The sequence below is a fragment of the Zeugodacus cucurbitae genome, chromosome 4, assembly GCF_028554725.1.
Source record: "Zeugodacus cucurbitae isolate PBARC_wt_2022May chromosome 4, idZeuCucr1.2, whole genome shotgun sequence".
In the NCBI taxonomy this organism is placed as follows: Eukaryota; Metazoa; Arthropoda; class Insecta; order Diptera; family Tephritidae; genus Zeugodacus; species Zeugodacus cucurbitae.
Window position 1 is genome coordinate 71,278,902 of NC_071669.1, and position 18,990 is coordinate 71,297,891.

Below are 18,990 nucleotides of genomic sequence, written 5' to 3' on the forward strand. Positions count from 1 at the left end.
TTGCTAGCAACATGTTGCATTTCTTATTTAGGGAATAGTTATTGTTAAACATAAAATATAAATTGTTTGTTAATGGTTTTATTTAAGCAAATTTGAATTATCTTATTGTTAAATAAAAAAAAATATAATTAAAGTGCATAAATTTGGTTTATAAACAAAATTCAAGTTGCTGGCAACATGCAGCACTGACACATTGCGTTCAAATTGCAACATAAGCAACTAACGAAGCGATCGCACGAAATGTTGCTAGAAATACATAAATTCATAAATTCTGCTACAACAACGATTTCATAGCGCAGTGAGAGAGCGCTAGAAAGTGTGACGAGCGCTGGCGCTCAGAGCGCCGCAGAGCACGCGCAAGGTCGGACTAAAAGAAAGTGCAAAACTTGCGAAGCGACAACAACAAACACAACAGCATTTAGGGTCTAGTTAGGGAAATGAGAGCCACAAACCGCCGCATGAGAGAGAGCATTTAATTCAGAAGAGCCAAAGGTGGGCAGTAAACCTGTGTAACTTGCTATGGCACAATCACAGCTTGGCCACAGAAGAAACAGAAGAAAAGCCAGCGCACGAAGCGAGCCAACAAAGAAATTCAGAATACAGCGTTGAGCATATGGCAATTGGTTGGACGCAACAAGTTCGATGTGCGCGCTTCGAGCACGGCAGACAACAATGAAAGAAATGACGACACCAAATGAGCGCGTTGACTTAGCCATGACCAGTTGGCGGTCACGGCCAACAAAGCTGGGAAAATGCTTTCCAACAAACGCCGCGGTTGATCTTGAGTGCTGCGTATAGACATTTCTTGCTTGCGCGCGCTCTCTCAGCCAACTTGAGCTGTGCGCTCTGCTGCTGCGACTTGTACGCTTTGGTGGTGCCACTGCCGTCTCCGTGGCTGCACTCTGGTTGCAGATGGTCGGCGCAGATGGGTCGTTGGTTGGGCCAAAAGAAATTTTAAAAGACGCTGCAAAATCTGTTCGCTGAACATTTGTACCGCTGCGGTGCTACTAGTTACAGCTCGTCGAGTTCGTCGCTTAAGTCTTACGTTTTCAAGTACTTTTTTGTTATACTTTAACGATTGTGTGCTAACTTGATTTTTCCTCGGTTCATAAAAAAACACTGATTGGACACAATTTTTGTAAAGCTTTTTTTGGTGTGTTTGTGTGCGATCACTTGACTCTTGGTCAAACGGGTACCTTAAAGCAGAAACTAAGATTTCAAACGAGTGAACTGAAAAAAAGAGTGCCTGAAAATTTTCAAAAGTTATTTAAAATCAAAGAAAAACGAAGAAGGAACGGGTATTGTGTGTAAATGTTGTTGCTGAAGACATACTTGCATATATAAAGAGACTAGCTGTTTAAGAAGTGGATGTGGCAAGCGTAACGCCGTTGCGGCATTGAACGCGAAGTGAAGTAACCGACCGACCGACACAAAGGTGGAGGCTTAAGCTTGAAAAGCTGAAAAGCAGTCAAGAACAGTTAGTTGACACTAATACGGCTTGTCGCTGATTTTATTTATTTTATTTTCGTTTTTTTGTTTGGCTCGCAGCAGCTGGCAAAAGAACTAGAAAGAAGATAAAGGCAAAGAGCTCTGTGTGTAAAAAAGGTGACTGAAACTGTGAATTGGGCAGCAGGACAACGTCGTCAAAGTTGCATGAAACGAAGTAAATGCGAAATGTAAAAGGAAGTAGTGGCGCTCAATTGACAGAGAAGAGTTGAAATTTTATGGAAATTTAAAAAAATATCGAAATAAAAAATCTTAAAACGAATGTGCAAAAACAAAAGCTACTTTGAACGAAAAGGACATTGAAAATAATTATTTTAAAATTTCTAAAAACTAATTGAACTAAATAAAAAAATTGCTTACAATTTTTTTTATAAAAATATATCAAAAAAATTTATAAAAATACTGAAGTTCTGAGACTAAAATAACCTTTAAGCGGCTCCTAAAATAAGTGTATAATCAAATCTGCACAATGAGATCCTCGCGTTTATCCGCATTGACCATGCTGGTTGCGGTCACATGCTTTACCAGTCTACTACAGCTTTGCAGCAGCGCCGCCAACGCTGAATATCCTGGCGTTATTGAGCTGGTCGGCTATAGTAATCGGCGCGCACGCACACACTACATGCCACCAGTTGGCGATAGTCCAACGCTTGCACCACCACCGGCCAAAGTACAGGCTGATATCGAGACGGTGAAGGCGAATATTGAAAAATACAATAAATTGCTGACGTTGGATACCAAGAATTTGCCGGAATCGCAAAAGGATATGCTGGAGCGCATTGTGGAGCGTGTGGCACGTCTCAAGGAGTCGTTGGATATCAATGAAGGCGAGCAACTGAGAGCTTCAACAAAGCCTGTCGTTAGTGAGGATAGCGAAAGTGAGGCTGTACCAGAAAACAGTTTGGGCATCACCACAGAGGCCGCTACCAATGCTGAAGCCGAGACCGATCCCACTTTGGTTCTGGATGAGACTACATTGCTGCAGTTGCAGACCTCTATGGATGAGTTGGCTGCCGCACAGGCCGCTGTCACTGCACAAACTTCGGTGGCACGCGAATTGCCTACCACCACGGAGTACAATTACAACGCTGCCAGCGATGAGGCCGAACAAACGGAGAGTGCCACAGAAAGTAATGAAGATGAGGACACCACTGAAGGAGGGGCGCTGGCAGCTGGTGCTGATTATCCCACCACCACAATTGATCCACTCACCGATGCCACTGACTCTGATGACCAATTCGTTGCTGCGCGCTCCAACAACAATATAGCAGCAGCTTCAATCAAAGCCGAACCGGAGGACTTGAATGGTGGTCTTACCACAATTGGCAGTCAGCGCACGTTAACCACTAGCGGCAAATTGACAAAGACGCGCGCCACTAAACGACCCGGTTCTGGTGGTATTACCAAAACGGGACATACCTCGAAACGTGGGCAGAAACCTGGCACCACTGCAAGCCTACATCGTCATCCCAGCAATAAGCAGAAATTGGCCACAACCACCACGCAACCACTACAATCCTATCACCATCAACAACAGCAGCAACCACAACAACAACAACACTTGCACAAACAGCCACAGCTGCAATATCAGAAGCCACAAACCGCCCAGCTGCCTCAATCCTCATCCTCGCCCATGTACCAAGCACACAAGGTGTCTGCATCGCCGCCTGCCACACAATCCACCGATAAGACTTCAGCTGCTGCCGCCGCCGCCGCTGCTGCTGCTGCCGCGGGTTCCACGGCCTCCATCGCATCACTAGCGTCCACTTACTCCTCCACACCGGTCACCACAACCTTGGCCAACAACTACGGCAATGCCAATAATAATAATGACATGGACTACGAGCCCCAAGTGAATACGTCGGCGTTAATTGATAGCCTGAATCATGCACGCGAGGAATTCTACCAGCAGAAGCAAGGCGTCAACAACAAGGATAAGGTGAGTTCAATACTTTTAGCAGCAGGGGGAATACGAGGATTTTCAATTCAGGTGGGGGGTTGATGTGGTCCAGCGAACGCTCGTTGCGTGCGCGTTTATGTGTGAAATGGTGTCACACTTTGCGGCAATTGGACACTCGCTGCGATCTCTGATGGCGATAAGCAAAGTTGGCTGTGCTTAGTCCATACACGCGTACTCGTATATCTTTCGCAAATTCACACCCATTCAGGGGTATAAATACTATTTATGGCAGGCACTTCTTACCTATTATTATTACTATTATTTTTGTTGAGTAAATTGATATATTATAATTAAATGTTTTAAATGGCACATCATTTGCGACACACGCAATAAATGAAAGCTTCGAAATTAGGTGGTTAATACCAAGTGATGATTTGGGAAAACAGTATATAAATATATATGGTAAATCAATTTGAAATTAAAAAAAAAAAACAAAATCCGTAGAATAGTTTCAGCATTATTTAGCGAAAAACCCCCGCCTGGAGTTTAGAATTTTTCTATAACTAAAGGGTGATTTTTTAAGAGCTTGATAACTTTTTAAAAAAAAAAAACGCATAAAATTTGCAAAATCTCATAAAATCTCATCGGTTCTTTATTTGAAACGTTAGATTGGTTCATGACATTTACTTTTTGAAGATAATTTCATTTAAATGTTGACCGCGGCTGCGTCTTAGGTGGTCCATTCGGAAAGTCCAATTTTGGGCAACTTTTTTGAGCATTTCGGCCGGAATAGCCCGAATTTCTTCGGAAATGTTGTCTTCCAAAGCTGGAATAGTTGCTGGCTTATTTCTGTAGACTTTAGACTTGACGTAGCCCCACAAAAAATAGTCTAAAGGCGTTAAATCGCATGATCTTGGTGGCCAACTTACGGGTCCATTTCTTGAGATGAATTGTTCTCCGAAGTTTTCCCTCAAAATGGCCATAGAATCGCGAGCTGTGTGGCATGTAGCGCCATCTTGTTGAAACCACATGTCAACCAAGTTCAGTTCTTCCATTTTTGGCAACAAAAAGTTTGTTAGCATCGAACGATAGCGATCGCCATTCACCGTAACGTTGCGTCCAACAGCATCTTTGAAAAAATACGGTCCAATGATTCCACCAGCGTACAAACCACACCAAACAGTGCATTTTTCGGGATGCATGGGCAGTTCTTGAACGGCTTCTGGTTGCTCTTCACCCCAAATGCGGCAATTTTGCTTATTTACGTAGCCATTCAACCAGAAATGAGCCTCATCGCTGAACAAAATTTGTCGATAAAAAAGCGGATTTCACATTTCGAACCGAACACTGATTTTGGTAATAAAATTCAATGATTTGCAAGCGTTGCTCGTTAGTAAGTCTATTCATGATGAAATGTCAAAGCATACTGAGCATCTTTCTCTTTGACACCATGTCTGAAATCCCACGTGATCTGTCAAATACTAATGCATGAAAATCCTAACCTCAAAAAAATCACCCGTTATATATGTAAAACATTATAAATTTTTTACTAAACCCAAATTTTCAAAAATTCTCGATTTGAATTGAATAGTTCCCATTTTTTTTAAATAGATTTAAACGATTCTTCAAAATTCGAAGACTCGAAAAATGAGAAGCATATATATCTTTTAATTCTAAAAGGGTAATATTGTACCGATGAGAAAACGGATGAAATTTTGGAGTGATTTTGCGAATAATAAGACAAGATCTAAAAATATAGCTTTGGAATTAAGATCTATTGCTGTCGGACCACCACTTTATAAGTTCATCTCTCATATATGCGAGGAAACATATACAATGGAACCATAACTCTAACTCGAATCACCATAATCCACAAAAAAACTTCGAGTTAGAGAGATAGAATTTTCATTAAAACATAAAATTGTTCAAAAAGGTGTAAAATATAGATTTATACACAGTTTTACTTATTTACTTCGCTTAAAGTTTTATGGACATACGTTAAAACATGTATTCTGTAATTTTGTCCATGCCTTTGTTAGATGATTTATGCAATCCATATCTTTCAAAATTCTGCCTCGATAGTAAAATTTTAAATTTTGTATTATTTCCTGACCAAAAAGTTCGATTTATAGAAGGAAATTTGTATGAAAGTTGCACTCTATTGCCTCTTCAAGACTTCGAGTTATGGAGAGAATTAGATTATTAGAAATTCGAGTTAGGTAAGGAAATTTGTATGAAATTTTGCTTCTAAACGCTATTGCCAATTCAAGTGTTCGAGTTATGGAGATCTTCGAGTTATAGAAGTTCGAGTTATGGAAGTTCCACTGTAGTTTGGAAAATAGCACCTGGATTTTTAAACAAAATTGTTTAAGATAACGAAATATAAAAGAAGCTTTCGCGAGCTTTTTTGAAATTTTCACATAGATGATATGTAGAATTACTGTCTGTATATTAGATAGAGTAATTTTATAATAATTATATTACTGCTACTTTCATCCTTGGTTTAACTTAACTTAGTTCATGATTTTACTCCATAGTAAGAACTAATATAAATAGTTTTTTTATTTTGAGCTTTTGATTATTTCAGTGATTCAGTGAAATTATGACTTTAAAATATATTAAAATGTCATCATTAAAAAAAATTGATAAAATCCGAACGAAGTTCTCTTTTTCTAAAATTACCTAGAGTAATGATCTAAAATTCTCTATATTCTTTGAAAAGTATGCTCTATGCTCAATAAAAATAAATCATATTCTCCATAAATCGGAAAATCTTACTGTAATTCATAAAAGGACCAATAGAATTTGCATTGGGCCTAGTATAGTCATATGCCTGCATGTATGTATGTGCAAAATCTCTCGTTGAAATTACGAGATCAAATGCAACACTGTACACCAAAGCATACATATAAACGCACAAGTGGTGGCAAGGCAATGCAACAAAAGCACCGAGTAATAACAGTATCTATCTATAGCGTGGTGATTGCCTTGCAAAGTAATACAACAAATATGTGTAAAAACAGCAACAATGTGAGCAACATTGTAAATGCGTGTAGAGCAAAGCAAACGATTGTTTCGGTGAATGCCACTTGTTGCAATCGAACAAAACCGCTTCACAACATTAACAGCAACAACAAACACCACAATAGCAACAAAATAAACGATGACGGCGACCATTGCCATGGAGATAGTTGCAACTGCATTCGACTATTATTGCTGTATTTTCAACAATTCAACAATGTTGTTGTTGTTCTTGTTGTTGTTGCAATTGGTATGAATTGATTGTGATTGCTCCGCACTGAACTCGCGTGGCCTCTCAATGGCGCTGCCACGCCGTGGAGCAACAAAGTAGAAATTATGAAGAGATATTCTTGCTGGCTTGTATGTGTATGGATGTGTATGTATAGTTGTGTGTGTTTGCCGCAGTATTTTTGCTTTGCTGTGATGCTGGTGCTTTCAAAGTAAATCGATTGTCATAAAACAGGCTATACACAGATACTTATATATCTACATTGATGTACATATAGCAATTGACAACAACAACAACAGCAACAACGTACACCAAAGCAATTGTTGTATAAAAGCACAGTTTGCACTGGCGCTCTAACGGCAATTGTAATATCAACTGCAGCAAATAGCATAATGGCACATCAATAAACAACAGTAATGAAACAGTTGAGGACAAGTACTCGCTACTCGTTGCGTTCGTCTATACACATATATACACATATGTGTGTGTGTTTGCTTATATACTTTAGTGCATATATTCGCATATGCTCGTATGACGCAGCTGAATTCGCAGAAAAGTGCGAACAGAAATGATACGCCACATTAAAGAAGAGTGGAAATACGGTTGATCGATTGTGCACAGACATTTATTACACACTGTAGACGTTATAACTGTATAGGTATCAGTTTTTTGTGCACTTACTTCTATAAGTACATACATATATACATTAGACCTTAGTAGCGAAGATTAGAAAGTTGTTTTAGGCGATCAAACACTTCAAGAGATACAACACTCCTGCTGTATAGCTATGGTAGAGAGTTTACAAAGTAACGGTATTTTAAAATAAGCAGTCTTCTACGACTGAAGACACCATGAAGTGCTGAGGAAATCCATTTTCCAGAAGTTTTACTTAAATCTTCTCGATTCAGGCCGAATGTAATATTTTGATGAATTAAATTTTTTTTTTGCAATGTGGCAACTCTATTTTGAGAATCGAAAATTCGAACAATAAATATTTTCACCAACTTTCAACACTTCTTAGCGCCTTTACTATAATAACTGTCATCACCATTGCTTATCATAACCAATCTGCTGTTCTCTAACTGCACACCATGAAACAAAAACAAAAAGTGAAGAAATCTCGCTAATTTCGATCCGGCAAACCGCAGTGGGTGTTGCAATGCGCGCTGATGACTTTTTCCACAGCTTTCCAACGACCAATGCATTGGCTTTGTTTTAACCACGTAAGCATACTAATGTGTTGTTGTTGTTTTTATTTTTTGTTTTTCTAGTTTTTTTCGAGTATACAAGTGTGGTTTGCAATTTGTTACTACTGACCTATAAATTTAATTCATTCGCTATGGTCAATGCCAACGGCATTTGTGGTGGCGTAGTGGCGGCTGTTGCCACATAAATTATCTGAAGCCAGCGTGTCTTCCGACTGCCTGCCCGCGCATCTAACAAAAACAACAACAAGTGTGTTGCTTGTGGTTTGCCACCACAAAAGTGAGGCGTGTGGCGTGTGGTGTGCGCATATCAGCAACATCTTCGATGATTTTTGTTATTATTATTGCGTTTTGTGTGTGCGTGTGGAACTCTTCTCGTCGTACACTTGAATGGTTATTAGTGCCAATATCTGCGGACAGTATGTGTGTCTGAAACGTCAGCGTTGCACATTCATTGTTTGATATTCGATAGAAAATTCTCTCCTTGGCAATCGCAATGGCAACAAAAACAATAATAACAATTGTTGCCACAGCAACTCCACCACAATTGTTACAAGCTACGGACTATTAATAAAATTGTCAATGTGCTGGTGGCATGCCACACGTTCACCTACACTTGTTGTTGCCATTGTCGTTCGTTGCTTGGACATTCGCAGTATTTGTTTGTTGGTCAACAAGTCACACTCACTCAGCGGCAATTCGCAATTCACAAACCAACCATTCGAAGTGGACGTAAACACACACACACTTAAGTGAATGTCATCACACCTACTTGCACCGTTGGTACACTTTTGGTCGTTGGCTGTGGCTGCAGCTGTTTTATTATGCCACATTCTCGGCTGTCGTCGCCCGCCAATCGTCGGTAAATAGTATTTATGCTTTATTGCCGACATAGAAACGTCTTTATTGCACTTACCTGCAAAGAGATGAAAGCGGTGAAAAAATTTTAAACATCTTATGGTGATAAATAAGGAAAAGAGCAATAAAATGTTATAATAATACTAGTAAAATACAAATACAAATAATGGGTGTGCGGCGCTTCAGATACAGACGGAGACATTTCTTAATTAAAATAACAAATAACGTTTTCAGCGGCTAACTGTTATTAATTTGCTACTCATTAAACTCTATTGTTTTATATTGAGGGTATGGAGAACACATGATTATAGCTTTATTATATTTTGTTTTAAGTCTAGCATATTTATGAAACAGCTATTTTTTCAGTTACTTGAAGAAAATATTGTAATCTATTGTTATTCAAATAATAAAATAAAAAAAATTAAATTTCTGAAGGGTGGCAACCACACTACTTTTTTTTATAAATTTAAGGCTTTAGATAACATATAAAGTTTTTTTTGAAAATGTTTAGCAAATTATTTGCTATAAAAAAATTTTAATCAAGTGGCAACTCTATAAAAAATATTATTACTATGAATACATATATAATTAAAGACTTTGAGTTAAAATATACAATTTTTATTACCAATTTTCAACAATTAATTTACAAAAAATTAAAACATTTTAATCAGGTGGCAACTCTATGAAAAATATTATTACTATGAATAAATATATAATAATGGGTTAAAATATACAATTTTTATTACCAATTTTTAACAATTAATTAAAATAAATTTAAAAAAAAATTTATCAGGTGGCAACTCTATAAAAAATAGACACAAAATATTTTCTCTATTTACCAGAATTACATAATATAAACTTGTATCAAAAATATAATACGATATGCGTTTTTATAAGTACATCTGGTAACTCTTTTTTGAAGATTTTGATATCTGACGCTAAGTAAGGAATGAGAAATCTTATTTTCTATATCAAATCTGTAAAAAAAAATTTAAAAGCCGGACGAAAATACCAACTTCACGCGATCCATTTGATTTCAACGATAAATTAATGAATTATATTGAAATAAATATTTTTGATTTCATTATTTATTGTTTTCGAAAGAAAGAGTTTAGTTCTTTATAACTTTCTCTTAACAATAATTTCAACTTATGGCTAAACAATTGAGAGAGTGAGATTACCATATGAAATGCTTAAAATTCGAATAATTAATGAAACAATGAAATATATAAGAATGAAATTAAAATATTTGAAAATCTGCTAACGGTACTTTTTAAAATCAATAAAAGAACAAATGAAAATAGTGTTAAACCATACCATACCATACCTAATAACACACATAATAAGTTAAGCATTCACGTATAACAAAAAAAGTGTGCTCAAAGCGAAGCGATGAAAGTTCTGCTCCCTAACCCTACATTTTGCGCCATAACACCATATTTCATGCTAACCTTAATCTCTGTGTTTATGCATTCCATACCATGCATTTCAACAGATTTTCACTCGACGAGTTACATCTACATAGCAAAGCAAAGATCATCAGTCTAATGTTGGCTATAACGGTGTTCTAGTAGTACTAATCAGCGCCTAAGATAATAATGTGAAAAAGTGTCAGTTTCACGTTGATCGATTGCCGCAGACAATGTAGCTACAATTGTGGTCAAAGCTGACACATACAGGCACACATATGTATGTATGTGTGTGTGTATCTGTTGTACAATAAAAGTGTGTCACCAGCTGTGCGGCTACAAATGGCACGCTAGATAGCCGGGAGAGCTTTGTATTTGGAGCGCGCTCACCGCACACCGCAGGGCCCAAATAGCACAGCGACAAAAGCAGCTTTTAGTTACAGTATTTAGTAATTGGGAAGTAACTGTTTTACAATAGTCAACGAAGAAAGAAGAAGTGAAAAGATAAAGATTTGAGACAAAAATTAAATAAGATACACATTCAGTTGGTCTTTTTTCCCCTCACTACTTTTGGATTTAAACTTTTTTTCGTTCCGTTTTTAACTTGCGAATATTCAGATTAACATCACTCAAATGTCAAGTGGGCAAAGATCAAAGGGCGCAGATTGTCGAAAATGTGCATGGAATTTTCCTATTAACAATTTTTGTGAAATTCTTTCATTTTTGAAATCCATTTTAGCATTTAAGAAAGCTGGGAAAAACAGAAAAGTGCACCTAAAACAAAAATTGTGTCTTATTTTAAGCATTCCCGCTAGTTACCTTACTCCCACCAGCTACACCACACTCAAAAGCAACAACAAAATGTGTGTGGGTGACGTTCATTATACTCTGGGAATCACTTTGTTTTTTTTTTATCAGATTCTGCTTGTCACAAAATTCACTTTCTATTCAATTTAGAGTCATTTGACAAGGGGCAACAACACTTTTCGTTTTCAAATTTAAGTATAGTTATAATTTTATGCCCGGTTGATTGATAAAATCGTCAAATTGTAGCTGATGACTGTGGTTGGTGGTGGTGGTTCGTCGCCCACACGCAAATGATAAATATTTATAGATACAGCTAATAAATGAGCGAGTGCAAAGCAGTTGGCATAATGGGATGTGAAGTGGTGAAGGAAGATAATTATAGCTCACTAACTGATACCTATATGTAGTGGATGTGTTAGATAATGAGGGTCATGAACTGTGACAAGAAGGAAAGCTTTTCTAGTTTGCTAGTTGAGGGGTTTAAATAAAATAAAATAAAATAAAATAAAATAAAATAAAATAAAATAAAATAAAATAAAATAAAATAATATGAAATAAAATAAAATAAAATAAAATAGATAAAATAAAATAAAATGAAAATGAAATAAAATAAAAAAAAAAAAAATAAAATAAATAAATAAAATACAATAAAATAAAATAAAATAAAATAGATAAAATAAAATAAAATGAAAATTAAATAAAATAATATAATAAAATACAATAAAATAAAATAAAATAAAATAAAATAAAATAAAATAAATAAAATAAAATAAAATAAATAAATAAAATAAAATAAAATAAAATAAAATAAAATAAAATAAAATAAAATAAAATAAAATAAAATAAAATCAAATAAAATAAAATAAAATAAAATAAAAAAATAAAATAAAATAAAATGAAAAAATAAAAAAAATAAAATAAAATAAAAATTAAATGAATAACTCCTATTTTTATATAAACACTACCCAAATAAGAGAAAAAAATTAAATAAAATTAATTCAATTTAACATGACATAATTTCAGTGCTTTTCCATTGAATTATTGACCCTGTTCTTGTCGATAAAAAACGCTTTTTTTATTATTGTTGTAGCTGTAAGCTTTATTACTTTACAGTTTTATTAAACGCTGAATAAATGCGACGCCGCATTCCACTGCTTAATGAATTAATTAAATTAACAACTTCATTTAACAATACAAAATAACAAGCGCGTCCTTTCACCGTAACAACCGAAGCGCAATAATGGCCGCAACGGCATTCCTGCTGGAAATAACTCAACAATTGCGAGGACAAATAAGCGGCTGCTCCTAGTGAATAGAATTTTAATTGGCACAAAGCACAATTAGACAGTTAGTCAGCCGAAACAATCAGCAACAACAACAACGAGCGTACATAAGCACACAAACATAGCGGTTTGCAGCAAAGCTTAATGTCTCGTAAAATGGCAAATAGCGCTTTGACATGTGGCACACAAGGCACTTACATACATATATACATATATATGTTTGTGTGCATAATAAATAAAGTGTGCTCACCGTTCGTTGTCTACTTGATCGCATGTCGTCGGCATTTTGTAGAACTTTCGCCTCTATCAATGGCCAATCAAAAATAAACAATGCTTAGAACAAAAATCGTTTTACAATAACAACTATATATTTGCAAACACTGTCGTCAGCCAATCAAAATAGAAACTAACAACTCAGTGACTTTCTACAATGTACTAATTTCTATAGAAAATATCCGCTGTCCAGTTGCATTAATGCAAAATAAATAATGATTCAATAAAACTTGCATTCTAGCTGTTCAGCTTCTTGTTGATTAATTAATAGAGAAGGAGGCTTTTGCCGCAATGTCACATCCATTTAAATGGCTGGAAGCCACTGCCAAAGCCACTCAAATTAAATGCCAATGGAATGCTGCTAATGGTTTTAGCTGCGCATGCGCAAATGCCGCTTGACTAATTGTTGCTGCTTGTTTGCTTTTACTTGTGCTTTAAATATAACTGTATGTGCAATGAACTCGGCTGTGTTGAATAATAATTGATCATTATCAATTTCTAAGGTTTCATGTAAAATATATGTACCAATGTTCTTCGAACTGTATTTCAATCCCTCCCTCTTCTTTGCTTTTCTTTAACCTTATTTTTATATAATTCTATAATTATTATTTTATATTATTAACTTTGTATATTTTAAATCAAATGGCAACCTCATACATTTTTTTTTTTTGAATAATAAAAACATAATTAAATTATATTTTGTTATTTATTTTGAGGAAAAAAAATATTTTTGAAATTTGAGGTTGTATATGAAGACAGCGTTTTAGTAATTTTCCTTGCGAATAATACAATTTTTTATAAGAAAAATCTATTCAAAATGCATTAAAAACAATAAATATTAACAATTCGAATTTTTCTTGTTATTATTGTTATTTTTGTGTACGGATTATTTTAGTTAATCGGCAGCATTTAAATGTGACCTTATAAAGTAGACAAGTATAAAAAATGTAAAAGCTAAACACAAATCACTTTTGAGCCTTTCAAGGCAATACAGAGCATAGAAAGAGAAGAGAAAGGGATAAACTATTAAACACAACGAACTGCACTTCTGCAGAAGCGATGAACCAAATTAAGCGAGCGATAAAACAAATGAACTCAAGGCAAAGCAAAAGAAAGAATATTCAAAATATGTCAAATGAGTGCATTGAAAAACACAAATCAGTTTAAATCAAAGGCATTTAAAGCTGATAAGTCCAATAAGGAGTGGATCAACTAAAATAATTTTCACCAAGCAATTACCATATAAGCTGAAGTAAAGCCAAGACTGTTGGAAGCACCTTTTACCGTCATTTTCCGATTTGGTTTTCCCCTCACTGCAACAACAACACCTTTCTTCCGGCTATGCATGCAAAGGGAATGTCACAGCGTTAACTACAGTGTACTACAGCCATAAGCGAGTGAGTATGAGACTCAGCTGACGCTTGTCGCCATGCACGACGCCTTAGTTCGTTGGCTTTCTGTTTTTACGCTGCTTTGATTTTCTAGGTTATCGCAGCGCCGCTTACCGCATACACTCTTGTATGAGCGATATATGATTTTACCAAATTTACAATAACAATGAAATCGGTTTGTTCTCAAATTCTTAGCTTTTTCCAATTTATCTTGTTTACATTTGTTCGGTTTACAATGTTTGCTTTGCTGTGCGCCTACGCTACCTCAGCAGCTGAGTGTGACACCCATATTACTTATACATACATATGTATCTTAAGAAGTATGCGCCTGTTCGTTGGCATTATGTGAATTAGTAAACAAAGTTTGTTGCTTAAGTCTTTCATTGGGGTATGCCCACACAAGCACTTGTCTTCCGACGACCGGCAAACTATTACATTTTCATTTTCAACCTGTGCCAGCACGCTTTGTAGGGCACCACGTGCTGAGCTCTGGGCCAACACCGCTACACTTGCCGCCGCCTTCAAGTGCGTCTTAAGCGATTTCGTATGCGCTGCTGCGTTTTCATTAAAGACACCACCACGGCGCTGCATACTAATTTCACTTTTCTCATAAGTAAAAGTGCTGACAAGTGTTCTCTTGTACTTTAGTTAAATATGCATTTCTTATTTGTTTATAATTTGTTGCTTGTTCCCGGTCTTTTGGTACTTTGGATTTTCGACGGATTTTTCAAGTGATAACTTTTTCTGAAGTGGAGAGTTGTTGTTGCAGGAAATGCTTATCGGGGAGTGTGACTCTTTCATATTAAGAAAAAATAGGGAAAAGTTGTTTCTGATTTTGAAATTTTAAGGTCTTGAATTTAACTTCATTAATAACTGATTATTCTTCTTTATACTTTTGTTACAATTATGATACCTTGCGAGGTACTTTTAGAACTAGTTCAAAGTCAAGCAAGAAGTGCGACTTTCTTTGGATTCACTAGGGTTCAAGCGATTGTACAAAACTTGTCCCAATGCTACTCGGGTACTGGCTGACAAACAAAAAAAAATCGTGATATCATTTGAGAGATAGTAAAAAAAGATCTCAATTATCGACTCAACACATTTCGATCTTAAGTGAGTAAGTTAGGTTAAGTTACTTGGACAGTTTTGAGCTCTGTCGTTAGTGATACCAAAACGCTCCTAATGGATCCGAAAAAACCCTTATGATTCGACGAAGCACTTGAAATCTGTTACAAGTTTCTGGAGTTGGTTAATGTAATTCTAGCTAGTTTCGCCAAAGGTGAGACTACCAATCTGTTTCAACCTCAGTCTGCATAAGCTGGATATTGAATGAGGAAATACTCAGTTGTTATCCAGCTCGCCTTCCTCCTCACAACTTTGTCAACTTGCATCTGCCAGGATCCCTAGTCTCAACGCATGTGTACTCATCGGACGAGATTCCAAAAGCACAGCTATGATCGCGCCGAGATGGACCTTGCTGATCTAAAGAAGTTCAATGTACCTTTTACGCTCCAGTGACGAGACCCATAGTATTTCTCAAAGGATCCTTCATTAGACTTCGCAAACATGAGCAGAAATTGTTGTCACTGGATGCGGACGACTGTTCAACAGTTCTTTTTCTTCGTCTTCTTGACTGGCGTAGACAGCGCTTACGCGGTTATAGCAGAGTCCAAAACAGCGCGCAACGTATCCCTCCTTCTGGCACTTTGGCGCCAATTGGTTGGTTCAACAGTTCAGGCCATGAAAATAGGGTCTACCGGTTGGGATTCATAACAAAATTGAAGAAAATTGAAGATCAATTGTGAAATTCTTGTTTTTAATATTGATTTTTTTTTAGTTTGTTCTAGCTTATAACCTTGCTTTTGAAATATAAATTAAACAAACATATTTCTATAAACATACATATAAGTATAAGCCATCTTAAACTATATATTTTATTACCGAAAAAGTTAGAGCAACCGTGGTTTTTATCTTACAATCAATTGATCGCGCTGCTTATATATAAGCCACATAAACTATTTATGGATTTATCTAGCAAAGTGCGATAGCGCAGCGTACGAGTGAATGAAAGTGACGGTCGCCTGCTGCCGAAGCCAGCCAAAGTTGCAGCCGATGCCAAACTCTTTAGTTCTGGTCTATAAATTTTGCTTTCTAAATAAGGCACCGAGGCACACTCCTTTCGATTGCGATACTGAAAAGCAGAAAATTGCGCGAAAGCAAAAACAACTAAAACAAAAATCTATAGATAAGAGAAACGGAAAATCAAAACACAATAAATAAAGCAATGAAAAATAAATAAATAAACAGTAAAACAGTAAAACTGTAGCAGCAACAGAAATTAAAAGGCAACAACACAGCGGTGGCTTGAAATCACATGGCAGCGGCGGCACCCTGTTGCTTGCCAACTTGCAAATTGCTGTGTGTGGCTTTCGTGCATTTGACGGTATTTTATTTTCCTTTTTCTTGTTTTGCTTGTTTTTACAGATTTTTTTTTCATTTCACTATACGTTAAAGCGGCACTCGTCCGCACCCGTGTCTTTGCCGCTGCAAACGAAATCTACAAAATCTAACTAAGCGCAGTTTGTGTGTGCAAAGTTAAAAGGCAAACAGCAACAACAACAACAACAAACACTGTTGTTTGGAAACATTCAGCAACGATTTCACTGCATTGATTTCCTCATTGAGTGCCATGAGCTACAAACGGTTGCCATTTAACGTCTAATAAAAGCCAATTTCGTATGCTTCTTTCACTGCTTGCAACCAGAAGGCGCAGTTGGCTTCTTTTTGTTGTTAGTGTTTTATCTGTCGTGCATGATTTGCAGCAGCCAACAACAACAGCAACAGCAATAACAAAGTGAAATGAATGTGGAAAAACACCTTTAACCCTTAGGCTCATTATTGCTTTTGATAATACACACACACACACACACACTTGCATATGCCGTGTATATCTGAGTATGTGTTTCTTGAGGGAGCGGCGCCGCAAAACCGAAACGCATGCCTAATCAGTGCGCTGCATCTTAATTTGTGCGCGTTGGCTGTTTCCCAGCCTCAGCTGAAGTCAACATCTTTCTCCCAGCGCCAGCTTTTCCACCCTCATAGTTAGGCGTGTACGTATGTATCTATGTATGTATGTATGTGCAGATTCTGCAGCTATGTTTCTCAGACTTTTACTGGGCAACGCGAAGAATGTTGCTTTGATTTCTTTTTTTTTGCTTTGCCTCACCGCCAGCGCTCTCAGCATTACAAGCTTGCAGTTTGTTGCATTTGTTGTTGTTGTTGTAATTCTGTAAATTAACAGCAACAAAAAAACACTTTCAAGCACACACACCTTACCACACACATACTCAAGTGCACTCCCTATTTGCCGCTCGGAATGCCTAGTTTTAGGCTCTGCGCCCGGCCTCATGAGACGAAGCAAAATGCAAAAGCAAAACACAGCCAAAGTTCAAAGTTGCCAGATATATCATGCTGATTGCGGGATTGACCAGACAGCGTACAACTTGGAATGCTTTTTCACTTCCCCCCGCCACCATTCGCTAGTCAACGCTGCTGCAGTCAAGTACAAGCTTATACTAATGTGCGCGTTTGTTAGTGTGTGTGTGTGTACTTTGCTGATTTAAGGTTTCTACAACTTTGTCTGCTTTTTGGCTTTTTATCGCGTTTAAGTTTTTGTTTTTGTTTTTGCTTTTGATTTTTTCCACTTTTATTTCGCTCTTCATAAATGAGTGTGTAGATGGCTTATCGCTCGATAAGCAACCACTAGAAATTGCTTAGATATTTATTGGCATTTTATGGCGTTTTGCTGTTGCTGTTGTTGCTATTGCTTGGGAGTAGCGCAAATGAGCCGCGGTTGTTTGTGATGTCAGATAAGCGACGGTGGTAGCTTGTAAGCGCTTTTTTCATCACAATTTCAATGTATATTTCTAATCTCTGCTTGGGTTCGGTTACTGATGCCACCACTTAAGCAGAGGGGAGGGGGGGAATATGATAGAAAAGACAACGCTGTTAAATTCTTTATTGCACAAAGTTGCAGAGTTGCTTAGCCGTTTAGCTTCTGTTGTTATTTGGAAAGCAAATAAAGTCATAAAGTTTTTAATTATTTTTCTTTTTTTTCTTATGCTTAGTTAAACAACTAATTTTGGGTTAATTAGCGTATAAAAAATATTGATTCAAAGCAATGATTTCACAGCACAACAACAATAAACTGAATTTTTTGTAACTGTGTTCGATTCGCCAGTGCTTGGGGATTTGGTGCATTATAAAATCATATGATAGAAAGACAAGAAAAAACGATAACTTCGGCTGTACCGAAGCTAATATACCCTTCACAGGTGCATTTCTTTTAGTAACTATGTGTTTAAGCAAATCTAAAGACGTAAGAAAAAGTAAGTTAAAAAAAGAAAACATTTTACTAATTCTTTTTAACACACACCAAATTTCGTGAAGATATGTAGTAAAATGAGGAAGTTTGCCATACAAGCCCTTGATTCCGCTCGTTCAGTTTGTATGGCAGCTATATGCTATAGTGAACTGATCTGAACAATTTTTTCGGAGGTTAAATTATTACTATGAACAATAACTCACACCAAATTTCGTGAAGATATGTAGTAAAATGCGGAAGTTTTCCATACAAGCCCTTGATTCCGATCGTTCAGTTTGTATGGCAGCTATATGCTATAGTGAACTGATCTGAACAATTTTTTCGGAGGTTAAATTATTACTATGAACAATAACTCACACCAAATTTCGTGAAGATATGTAGTAAAATGCGGAAGTTTTCCATACAAGCCCTTGATTCCGATCGTTCAGTTTGTATGGCAGCTATATGCTATAGTGAACTGATCTGAACAATTTTTTCGGAGGTTAAATTATTACTATGAACAATAACTCACACCAAATTTCGTGAAGATATGTAGTAAAATGCGGAAGTTTTCCATACAAGCCCTTGATTCCGATCGTTCAGTTTGTATGGCAGCTATATGCTATAGTGAACTGATCTGAACAATTTTTTCGGAGGTTAAATTATTACTATGAACAATAACTCACACCAAATTTCGTGAAGATATGTAGTAAAATGTGGAAGTTTTCCATACAAGCCCTTGATT

At 36.5% G+C, this 18,990-nt stretch overlaps 2 protein-coding genes across 5 annotated transcripts in view; one reads left to right on the top strand and one right to left on the bottom strand.

Annotated features, from left to right (window-relative positions):
• Positions 1–18,990, bottom strand: part of LOC105212498 (elongation factor-like GTPase 1) — a 148,265-nt gene that overhangs the window by 90,697 nt on the left and 38,578 nt on the right. Inside the window, exon 8 of one of the 3 annotated variants that reach the window (XM_054230169.1) lies at positions 8,211–8,777. The exons of the other annotated variants lie outside the window; for them this stretch is intronic. Within the exon in view, the coding sequence (XP_054086144.1) occupies positions 8,419–8,777 (359 nt within the window). The 3' untranslated portion in view covers positions 8,211–8,418. Of the gene's footprint in view, positions 1–8,210; positions 8,778–18,990 lie in introns of those variants that run through there. 3 annotated transcript variants of the gene reach the window in all.
• LOC105212485 (uncharacterized) overlaps positions 994–18,990 on the top strand; it is a 52,040-nt gene continuing 34,043 nt past the window's right edge. For both annotated transcript variants that reach the window (XM_011184489.2, XM_011184496.2), the window contains exon 1: positions 994–3,445. In XM_011184489.2, coding sequence (XP_011182791.1) covers positions 1,976–3,445 — 1,470 coding nt within the window. In that variant the 5' untranslated portion in view covers positions 994–1,975. The remainder of the gene's footprint in view (positions 3,446–18,990) is intronic.